This window comes from Marmota marmota, unplaced genomic scaffold (assembly GCF_001458135.2).
Source record: "Marmota marmota marmota unplaced genomic scaffold, marMar, whole genome shotgun sequence".
NCBI classification, from domain to species: domain Eukaryota; kingdom Metazoa; phylum Chordata; class Mammalia; order Rodentia; family Sciuridae; genus Marmota; species Marmota marmota.
Window position 1 is genome coordinate 37,902,003 of NW_026000026.1, and position 12,571 is coordinate 37,914,573.

At 36.5% G+C, this 12,571-nt stretch overlaps 1 protein-coding gene across 1 annotated transcript in view; it reads left to right on the forward strand.

The window, feature by feature from the left end:
• The window catches only part of Ism1 (isthmin 1), a 74,155-nt gene continuing 61,584 nt past the window's right edge, over positions 1-12,571 (forward strand). Inside the window, exon 1 of the mRNA XM_015476146.2 lies at positions 1-184. Within this exon, the coding sequence (XP_015331632.1) occupies positions 47-184 (138 nt within the window). The 5' untranslated portion in view covers positions 1-46. The remainder of the gene's footprint in view (positions 185-12,571) is intronic.

Sequence of the window (12,571 nt, forward strand, 5' to 3'; positions counted from 1 at the left end):
GCCGCCGCCCGCCGCGCCGGGTCCTAAAGCCGCGCGCCTCAAGAGGATGGTGCGACTGGCGGCGGAGCTGTTGCTGCTGCTGGGGCTGCTGCTGCTCACTCTACACATCACGGTTCTGCGCGGTTCAGGAGCATCCGACGGGCCCGACGCCGCCTCGGGCAACGCCAGCCGGGCCCAACTGCAGGTGAGTGCGCCGCCGCAGAGGGGCGTGAGCGACAGGGGAGAACCGGGGTGACGGGGCGTTGAGCTAGCCCCTGATGGATGAGAGGAGGCGGGTCCTCCACCTCACCGAAGAGTGACTCTTTGAGCAGTAGTCTTGCCTGGGCAATTCTGCTTAGACAGGTAAAGCGGCGGTCTGGACCTAGAGACTGGACCGAACTTGGAGGTCTGTGGGTTGCGCCGGTCCAGATCGGTCCCACGTAAAGTACCTGGGGTGCTAGGCTTGGGATGCGTGGAGGAAGTGGAGAATTTGTGTTTAGTTTGGAGGGCTGCTAGTCTTTGATGACCCTTTAGAGGCTGAATAACTTGACTTGAAATAAGGCGGAATAAAGATGGGACACACAAGGAAACCTTATAAAATAATATCCCAAACTACGTTTGGAGGAAAGAATTAATCTATCCCATTAGAAAGTAATGCCAAAGTTCAGAACATAATTTCCAGAGAATAGCCAGACACCCCCCCTCTCCTCCACGAGGTTCCGGTGCCTCTACCACTGTGGGATCTCACCAGAGGTGAGGTGCACCTGGGGAAGATGCAGAAATCAAGGCACCTGTTGTGATTTGTGCCGGGGTTGCCTGTGGATTTTAAACTTATAGCAAAGACTTCTTTCCAGGGACCAGTCCCTGTGAAGGTTCTTTTAGACATAGGATTCAGTTAATCTAATTCAGCTCCAAGTCAGGGGAGGAGTCTCGACTAGGGAGGGCGTGGTGGGCAGGCAGACGCAAGGTGAATTTTGATGTTTGAGTAAAAGTTCCCTGTGTAGGGGTTTCCTGACCCTACCTCAGAAAGCGCTGCTTCTTGGGTCTAGGGGTCTGCCAGCTCTTGTTTTAGGGAACTGGTAAAAATGAGTGGGAATTTTCTCAGCAGGTAGGGGGATTTTCTGGCTCCTAAAAAAAAAAAAAAAAAAGTATTCTTAAAACCATCCCCTCTAAAACTCGACTCTGTAATGTTGAGATAAGCATATTCTTTATGTAATTTGTTGCTAAAACTTTACTGTTAAAGAAGAATACACGTACATAATTCTGTCACTTGAGTCTGTGATACAGGTTCAAAGTGCTTCACAGAATTTAACTTATTTAGTTTTATTATAACCCTGTGAGGCACAGTACTGTAAATATCCCCCCTTTACAGATTCAAAAACTGAGGTACAAGAGAGGTTAAGAAAATTGCCAACGTCCACACATTCCCAACCGTTAATTAATTACACCAAGCTTTATGTCTGCCAGGGTATTATAGACTAAAGCAAGGGGTTCCTTGCACACAAATACAAAACCAGGCATGGAAAAGTACACACCCAAAACAAAGTTTTGTTTTGTTTTTTAAATTGGGACATTTTGGGCTGGGTTGTGGCTCAGCGGTAGATCGCTCGCCTAGCACGCACCGCATAAAAATAAATAAAGGTATTGTGTCCAACTACAACTAAAAAATAATAATATTTAAAAATTGGGACATTTCTAAAAATGATCTTTTTTTTATATACCTGTGAGTAAACAGGTACAGCGACAGACAGACCTGGTTCTTGTACGGGAATAGAATATATGGCTGTTCTGTAGAATGTGGTTCAGCCACCAGCCTAACAATGTAGGAATAATTCTTAATATCTTTAAGATTTCTGGAAGTCATATTTTATACATGATACTTTCTTTCCTCGTGGACTCACAAAAAGCCATAAAAATGATGTTCTATGGAAAAGTAAATTTGGCAGATTTCTTTATGAGGTGTTTGCTATCATTAGAATAACCTGGGATTGGCCTTTTCCGCCCCAACAGTAAGGTAATGAGAGAAGCAGCTGGTGGAACTGGCAACTCTAAAAGGGAAGTAGATCAAATTCTCAAAAGGGACTTTAACTGAAGAACTGCCCCAAGAGGGCAGAAGAAATGGGGGACTTAGAGCAAAGCTCTTAGGAATATCTTGGGTCCCAAGTAGCTGCTAATCCACCAGCTTCAATGTATCTTGTAATAGGGTTCAGTTATTCTGTCCATTCAAAGCCCATACTTATCCAAGCAGAATGATGACTTTAACAGGTTGGTTCATAATTTCTCTCTCTTCTCTCTCTTCTCTCTTCTCTCTTCTCTCTTCTCTCTTCTCTCTTCTCTCTTCTCTCTTCTCTCTCTTCTCTCTCTCTCTCTCTCTCTCTCCCCCCCCCCTCGGTAATTTGTTATTGTAAAAGTTTTATATTCTTCCTGACCAAAGTTATTTCTTTGGCCTTCTAATTCTCCAAAGGCATTACAATTCAAAGGGACAGATTACGTTTTGCCAAGTGGGGAGGTCTGCAAAAGACATTTATTAGTCTGCTGCTTTCAGGCCCTGAAAGTGAGTTTGCTAATAGCAGGTGTATTTGAAAACAAAACTGCAGATGCTGTATTTTTTCTGTTTACCAGACATCTGAAACCCAATTCTTAGACCCCATCTAAATTTGTTGGCTCTGCAGTGTTTAAACTGCTACAATCCTTCTTAGTTACATGAAAAATAATCAAGGCTTACACATTATTTCTGCCTTTATCTCTGCTTACAACATTCTAAAACATGAGGTTAATTTAGTCAGGAATGTGCAATGCTGAGTTTACCAAATTGCAGTATATTTGGAATCATTTAAAAAGAGACACAGCTTTTTTAAGATTTGGTGGTTTGGACATATCAAGGATATCCAATAAAACAGCAGTAGGAATAACAAAAATAATAGTTAACTGCCTTTTATGTGGTAAGCACTGTTCTTAGCACTTTTTACATATTAATTTCCTTAATCCTAAAAGAAAATTCCGTGAATTAAGTACTATCATTATTCCCATTTCAAATGGAAAAACTGAAGTTAGGTAACTTACCCTAAGGTTGCAGAGCTAGAAGCTTTTGTTATTTTATAGTGCAAAAAATGTTATTATGTATTTTGCATAGTAAATTCCTGATTCTATACTTGTATTTCAAGTTTCCACTAAACTCATAATACTGGCTACAAGAAAAATATATATATCTTAACAAGTTACATTTTCAAATGAATCTTGACAGTGTTACTGTGTCAAACATGAACTATGTATGCCTATATAGACATGAATAATGCATACATTCTATACACACATACATGCAAACATGAATTAACAAATTTATTGGTAGTTTCAACATTATGTAAGTACCAACCCTGTACTCTAGGTATTATGTTACTAGGTGGCAGTAAAATGCTTTGAACACACTATCTCTATTGCTTAATGGTTCATGAAAATAATGATGCTAATTTTGTATTGTTGTATATTTTTTAAATCAGACAATTCATTGTAATTAGTTGTCTGCAGTAGCTGAACGAAATGCATAAAAACATCAACTTTTTAAACTTTTGAATGAAATCTTACCTCCTCTTTGGAATAACTTTGTCTTATGTTCATCAGCTGCGCAGATCAGTTCTTTCATGTATCTTCAATTAATAATGAGAAGATAATAATATGTAATAAAAGCAGTCTGAAAGACAGAACATCTTAAAATATAGACTCCACAGGCAATGGTAATTATAATCATAGTAATGTTATCTGCTTTATGAAATTCAATGGGTGCCTTTCTAATAAATCTCAGTCATAGTTAGAATTATGAGTTTTAATAGTAAAACAAAAACTCATTAAAGCCAGTAAGATTTAAACAAGTACCATAAAACACCAAACTGATCATTTTTACAATAACAATGTAATGAACTGACTTTGTAATGTAATGAAATGACTTTGTTCTCAGTCTCCTAACTGCCATCTTTCTGAACACTTTCTCTCTTCATCCATCCATTGCCTTTAATAAAACAGTTTAATATCTTATATTCACTGCTTTATCTGAACCATATAGCGAGAGAATCAAAAGCAACACTTATTCATACAAGTAAAATTCCTCACAAGGGTAGTATTTATAGACAGCTGATCCTCCTTGTCCTCAGTGGATATGTTCAAGACCTCCAATGGATGCCTGAAAACTAGGATAGTACCAAATCTTATATATATTATGAGTTTTCCCCCTATACTTAGATATCTATGATAAAATTTAATTTACAAATTGGCACTGGTAAGAGATTAACAACAATAACTTGTAATAAAATAGAAAAATTGTAACAATATACTATAATAAGAGAAATTTCATCACACTACTCAGAATAAGGTGTGATTTAAAACTTACCAATTATTTCTGGAATTTTCCATTAACATTTTCACACCACAGTTGACTACTGATAACTAAAACCACAGAAAGTGAAACACAGATAAGCAGGGGATGGAGGTACGGAGCCCATTTCATAGACAAGGAGATGGAAGACTAAAGAAATCTAAGTAACTCGCCCAATGCTACACAGCCATAGTGGGGCAGGGCCAGGAATTGACCCAGGCAGGCTGATTGTGGATCCCAAATTATTGTTCCCATTTAGGAACAAGATTCTTCTAGCTTCAATTCAAACCAACAGCCATTTATATTTCTTGCTTCCTGATTTGCCTATCTATGTTCCTGTCAGACTTTTTATTCTTGTTGCTGAAATTCTTTATAAATGATGAATGTTTGTCTCACTCAGCTATTGCTGCATAACAAAATACCCCATAATTTAGTGGCTTAGTACAACCACCATTTCATTTGCTTGTGAATTTATATGTCAGCAACTTGCTATGGGCTCAGCTATGTGGTTCTTTCAATTGGTCTCCCCTGAAATTATTCATGTTGGCTTAACATGGTGGGGTGATCCATGATGACCTCATTCATCATTGTTGCTGTCATCTAGGTCCCCTTTCTCCAGAGTCTCTCATCCTTCAAGAAACTGGTCACCTGTCTTTACATGGTAGACTCAGAGCAGGAAGGAATAAAAGCAGGAGTTGCAAGGCTTCTAAACAAACTTGACAATTATTAGCACTTTCTTAAAAGCACTTTAGTTACATTCTATTACCCAGTCAAATCCTTGACTCAGCTTTGATTCTTAGGAACAGGACATCAATTCTTCCTCTTGGTAAAAGGAACACCAAGTCACATTGTGAAGGAGCATGTGAATGTGAATGGGAGGGGTTATTCAAGCCATCTTTGCAAAATACATACCATATTGATCCATTGTCTCATATATTTTGTATTTTGCACCTGTCTTTTAATGTTGTTTATGATGCTTTTAGACAAGTACCAACTTTCTCTCTTAAATGTAATCAACTCAGAATCTTTTCCCTATGACTTTTGGCTAAAGATTATAAAACTCTTTAACTGTATTCTGTTCTAATATTTTTATTGTTTTTTGTTTGTTTGCTATGAACTGCATTCTACTTTGAAATTATTTGTGGGTTTAAAATAAAGATAAAACTTTGCTGTTGTTCAAGTGAATAGCCTGTTGTCCTACCATACTTGTTAAACATTCCAATCTACCTTCCTTCATACAAAATGCCACCTTTAATACATGCTAACATTTTCCATATACATCAATGTGTTTCTTTCTTTCAGACATAAGTCTGTTTATTTTGTCTGTTCATATACAAACACCACACCACTATTTATGTAATGTAGCTTCATAGTATGCTTTAATAGAGCAATTGTCTACTTAAAATTTTTTTTTCTTAGAACACATTTATAAGAATCTCTATCAAATGAACTTTGGAATTATCTTGCTTTAAAAATCATTAGGATCCCATTTTAGACAGCTTTTTGGCTGCTGTAATCAAAAGACCTGAAAATTAAAGGAGGAGGGCTCCTGGTTTCAGAGGGCATAGATGACCAACTCCATTCTGTGGGGCCGAGGTAAGATAGAGAACATCGTGGCAGAGAGTGTGGTGGAGGAAAGCATCTCAGAATACGGCACCAGGAAACAGATAGAGATGAGTCCCCTTAATAGAAACAAAATAATCCCCAAGGGCTGCTTCCATCCATTCATCTCCTCCAGCCACACCCTACCAGCCAACAGTTACCACCCAATTAATCGCTATTAGAGGATTAATGCCTTCATTAGGTTGGGCTCTGATAACCCAGTCATTTCATCTCTAAACTTTCTCACATTGTCCCACACATAAACTTTTGGGGTACACCTCATCTCTAAACCATAAGAGATCCCAATGAAGGTTGTTTGAAATATTTTAGGCTAAATTGAGGAAAATTGAGTTTTTCCATTTTTAATTATTTCATTGAGGTTGTGGTACAGGTATGTTTCTTCATTTTTTCATGTTTTGTTTTACACATTATTCTCTAGGTTTGACTGTTACTGTGTTATATTCTCTACTTTGTTAGTTCTGAAATCTAGGAAAGCTATACTTAACAATATATACTCTTAGGTTTTTTTTTTTTTTTGGGGGGGGTTGGTTTTGCATGAAAGATAGCATTATCCATTTCAATAGTGAGATCCTTAGAGTTCATGGCATGAGTTCAAAATTTTTTCATTTTTTTTCACTATTGTACTTGAATAATAATTTATTAAGAGATTGTTAAAATACTCATGAATCCTCTTAAATTTGTTATCTCCTTTTTTGAGATCGGGATTAATATTTAGGCTTATTATATGGTCAATATTCCATTCAAATTGCATAATATTTCCTTAGTCAATTTTAATAATTTTTATTTTCCATAAACCAGGTGAATATCTATAATCCTGGAGACTTAGTAAGCTCATACAAGAGGACCTATGAGCTCATAATTGTTAATTATATTATACAAATCCTCCATGTCTTGATTTATTTATTTTTTACTTCTTCACTGATTCCTGAAAGAAAATAATTGCATTCTTACCCTGCAGTAGTGGTCTTGTCTGTTCTTGTTCTCCTTTTTTTTTTTTCTAATTTACATTTTTAGAATCCATGACAGTAGGATATAAAATGTCTTTTCTACTGGTTGTATTTTTATTGAAGTAAAATTTCTTATTTCTTTTTAAAAAAACATTTTTTAGCCGTAGATGGACACTTCTTTCTTTGTTTCCTTTTTTTTCTTCCCTTCTTTCCTTCATGTGGTGCTGAGGATTGAACCCAGTGCCTCACACATAGGAGGCAAGCACTCTTCCACTGAGCTACAACCCCAGCACCCTTATTTCTTTTATTGCCTTGTGTATTAAATACTTTGTGTCTGATTAATCTTACTATTCCTGCTTTCTTTTTGTTTTCTTTTGGCATTTCTCGGGGTTTATTTTTCCAACCTTTATTTTCAAGCTTTCTCTGCTTTTCAATGATTAAATATCTCTCTTATTAATAACCTCAGCTAAATTTTCTTTTCCCATGTAATACATAAATAAATTTAACCTGCTTATATTTATTTTGTGTACTGATAAATTTGAAGTTACTTTACCATTTTATTTGATGTTCTCAAACTTTTCATTTTTTTTCCTTTTTACTCCCTTTCCTCCTCCTTAACTTATCTGTGTGACTTTGGCAAGAGACCTAACCTCTCCTCTCTATGCCTAGATCTTCTCATCTATAAAATGTATATATAATAAGTGTTTTGTAGTACTACTGTAAAGATTAAAAGATTGAATGTATGCTAACTGCTTTATCAGAGATTGGCACTTATATGCTTAATATTTAAATATTATTTTAATAAATATAATTTTTTATTTTTCTCATTATGTAAGTTATATGTTCTATTTCTATTACTTTTAACAATTTAACAAACATTTTTACTCATGCTTTTCTATCAATGCTGAAAATCAATCAGTATCTATAAATAAAACCTCTCAAAACAAAATTCTCACATGTTTTTTCTGTCTTGTCTGTGTGCTACCTCTAAAATCTTAAGCATGTTTTCTGAATTTTTAGTGGTAGGATATTTCTTTTCCTTTCTTCTCTTCTTCATTTATTTTTTTCCTTTTTGTTATACTGACCATAACAATCAATTCTTACCAGTTTTGTTATGTTCCCAATAATTATCTTGACTTTACTATAAGATTTACTTATTTTTTTTTTATCTACTGCTGCTCCTTGGGCTCTTATATTTTCATCTCCTATGTTGCTGGAACAAATTCTCAAGAATGCTTTCAGAAAGAGTTTATCACTTGTAAACTCTCCGAGAACTCATATTTTTAGACATATCTTTTGTGTGTGTGTGTAATAAGCAATGCTAGCCTGGCGGTTGGCTCTGGTTGATCTTGTTTCCCATCAGAATTTTGAAGGTATAATTCAACTTTATTATACTACTTTGTGTTTCACATGAAAATTTAATTAAATTTTTTAGAAGATGATTTTTTAAAAAAATTTGAAGTTTAAGGTTTTTCTTTTCATACATAATGTTCAGAAATTTCATGAGATTTAGATTAAAAGGCTTTAGCTTTTAGTTCTGTTCAGCCTGTGGTGTACACTTTCAGTGGGAAGCCCTGAGTTTGTCTTTAGCTTGAGAAAATTTCTTTAGTTATTTCTTTGTTTATTTCCAATACCCATGTACTCTCCCCTGAAACTCTTATAATAGGCACAAGAAATTGAGATTTTTGGGGTCTCTCTTCTTTGCCCCTTAAGTTTTGCTCTCACATTTTTATCTCTGTATTTTTAAAGCTTTTTGTTGTTGTTGTTGTTGTTGTTTTGTTTGTTTGTTATGTTGTTGTTTTGGTTTGTTTGCCTTGGCCAATCTTCTCTGGTGTTATGTATGGAGTATCTCATAACTGAGCCCTCATGGTAAATATTAGGTAAAAATGTTAGATTCAGGCACTCTGAAACCTAGGCCTAAATCAGTTATCTCTTTTACTCAGTTTCCTGCCCTCAGCTTCCCCTCCAACTTCTTTTAGCCCTGCTTGGCCTCACCTCTCTCTTCTTCTCCTATTTTCTTTACTTCCTTTAACTTCCCTTTCCTTACCATTACTTCCCTTCTCTCCTACCTTCATCTAAATTTTTTTTAAAAAAAATTAACAAGGTATTATTTACATAGAATAAAATGGGTAAATCAAAAATGTTCCATTTTTGACATCTGTATATGCCTGAATAGCTGCTGTCACCATTAGGAGCTAGAGTATCCCTCATCTTCTCAGAAGGCTCCCTGAGTGAGAATGCCTTTGTAGGCATTTTCACCCTTTTGAAGGCAACTAAAGGACTCCCACCACAAGATGAGTTTTGTGTCTTCCAGATATTCACATAAATGGAATCAACCAATATGCATTCTGTTGTGTGTCTGATTTCTTTCACTCGACATAATGTTTTTGAGATTCCCTTATGTTATATATAAGTAAATTTCTCTTTTTATTGCTGAGTGATATTCCAGCAATAAATGTATGACTGTACTATCATTTTGATTATCCATTCCCCATCAATGGACACTTGAATTGTGTCTGATTTTTGTATATCATGAATAACATTATTTTGGCATTCTTGTAAAAACATTTCTGTGGACAAATGTTTTTATTTTACTCAGTTTCCTGCCCTCAGCTTCCCCTCCAACTTCTTTTAGTTGAGTAAATATCTAGTGGTGAGACTGACACATGGTCTCATGCTATTATTGCGGGAATTCTTCTGGAGACTCACTTTTTAGAGACTTTTCTTTCACTTTCTCAGCTCTGCAGTATCATTTTCAGTTGGTTGCCATTTATTTTATATCTACCAGAAATCTCCCCCTCTTCTTTGGGAGGACGTCTCCTAGCTTTCCATTTATATTATAGATTGATTTTTGCATTTCTTCTGACTTCTCCATAGAATTTAGAGAAGGAAAACAGATAAACGCAAATACTTGGTTGGCTACCTTGAACTGAAGCACTATAATTTTGGTTTCTTTTATACAAACAACAACAAAAATGTTATCTTATTTTTGCAGCCCCCTAATCATTCTTTTCCAGCCATGATCTAAAAGGCACTGATCTTTGAGGTTGGAAGATGTCATGAGAGCTATCCATTCACTAAAAAGAATCTGATTGGGTTTTAAAACCTCTAACAAAATCCCCAAACATCTGTATGTCATACAAGTAATGCTTAACAAGTGTCACTATCAGAGCATGTTTTGTTGAATGTGCCCTTTAAAACCTTACTACTACATCTTGATTTCAGGATCACTGTTTTTTTCCTCAGTGTTCACAAGCAGGTGTACCATTCTCTTTCCAAGAAATGTCTCAGCTGGGTTTTGAAGATGATTAATAGCTCTCTGACTTCTCCACATTCTATTATCTCAATTTCTTGAACTTGTTTTGTTGGCTTTATTTTACAACATTTTAGTGTTTTCCTTGATTCTGCTTCCCCCCCACCCCATCTTCTGAGAATATCTTTCTTTATCAGTGCTTGGCTCAGGATTGATTTTATGATTTGTAAAGAAAAGAGTAAATGATGAAGCCCCTTTATTCTCTCTCAACTAAGAATGTCCTTCTATCTTTACTTGTCCCACCAAAGACAGGAGATTATATAAAATATGGGATGGGGCATAACTTCAATATGTGAATTGTATGTTATGGCGTGCAAAGAAATGGCAATGGAGTATATTGTTGGGTTAAAAAAAATCAGTTCTCACTTTGCATCTTATTTAAATTTTAAATATAAGTACTCCGTATCCATAAGAAATTCATAAGAAACTGTGAACATAAAATATATAAAACTTAATTTATTGCCTTCTGTGGCATATGAGCCAAGAGATGAGATTGAGCACCGGGCTAATCAAACCAACATGCCAGCGCTCAGTGACCCTCTTGGGATTTAGTACTCCCTGCTTACCTTGGTCACTGGCTCTATAATATGCCCTTTTAACTCTTCCTTCCCTTTCCCTGTCTTTCTTTTCCCCTACCAGAAATTCCCAGGACCATCTCTGGGAGAGGTCTCAGGTATGCTTCTGAGAGGAGCCAAACTAAATGACACATTACTTAAATGTTAGTCACTGGGATAGTAGCTACTTCTCTAGATAGTAACAGTGAGGCAAGTCTGCAGGGAGCAACAGAGCAGTTTCCAGGAGGCACCTGCTTCTTACTACTGTCATTAAAGATGACCAAGTCTATTAGCCTCAGAAAGGAATGTGCTGTGGGTAGCAACAGAATCCTCTATCTCAGACCTTCTCAGACCAGTCAGAAAGAGGGGACTTCTAAATAGCAAGGATGAAAAAGGTTAGGCTTAGGCATAGACTGCAATTCCTGATACTTAGAGATATAATTGGTTCTTTTTCTCCTGAGAAGTTGAGCCCAATTAGGGGAACAGTAGGGAAATCCTCAGAGGTTTGTGAGGTTGTCAACTAATGCCTGAAAAAGGCAGAGGCCAAGGTACTTTGATAAATAGCTTAGCACCAACTCCCCAAGCACAGACCAGCATGTGTCTCTGGAAAGTTATTTCTGTAAACTGAGTAGAAGTAAAAACAGGAGGTTAACTACCCCTCTTCCTGTTGGCTTTGACCCATGCCCATTTTAGTAAACCAAGTCATCTTGCACAGAATGCTCTCTGTGACATTAAAGCCTCCATGACAGAGCCACATCCCCGATTCCCCTGGAAGAGAGTTATGTAGAGCCCATGGAATGGAAGGGTTATATCTCCAAGTCTAGGTCCCTGAGCTGCCAGGCTTCCATTTTGGGGTACCTCAACTCCCAGATATTCAACAGCAGTGAAAAGGCAAGTAGACTTTGCATGCAATACGCCAGGCCATTTCCTGCTAGACACTGCATATCTATTTTCAAAAATAACAAGCTATGTGTAGAATCTAGATGAAGGATGCAGGGAAGCTGGAAATGATATCACAGCACTCCCAGGTGTTACGTTACACCTACATCATCCACAGAGAACATTCATGCCAATAACAAAGACACAAAGAAGAATCATACCTTCATTCCCAGATATCCCTTGGAGATAGTAATGAGGAGAGAAGGAGGACAGTGGCAGTCATTTTACTATTTTTTAGTACAGCTTTTTCTAAGGAGCAATGGATAAACCATGAACTGTACATATTTAAAGTGAACAATTTAACAATACCGACACCTGCAAAAACCATTATCATGATGAAGATAATAAATAAATCTATCATCTCCAAAAGTATTCTTGTGCCTCTTTGTGATTTCCAGCAATTGCCAGGTGACTGCTTATCTGCCTTCTGTTTCTGTACATTAGTATTGCATCTCTTAGACTTTTATGCAAATGGAATCATACAGAATCCACAGTATGACATGCTCTAGCTTCTTTGCTCACCATGACAATTCTGAGATCTATTCTTTTTGTTCTGAAAAAAATAGAGAATTTGTTCCTATTTTTGCCAGTTAGTACTCCATTGTATGGCTAGATATACAATATGCTAATCCAACGAAGAACACTTAGGTTGTTTTCAATTTGGGAACTATTAAAATGAAGACGCAGTGAACATTTGGTTTTAAGTCTTTGCGTGAACATATGCTTTCATTTCTTTTGGGTGAATATTTAGGAGAAGAATGGTTGGGTCATATGGCAATTGTATGTTTAGCTTATTAAGAAATTATAGCAATATTTTTAATAAACTTATTTAAGTTTAGGATTGACAACT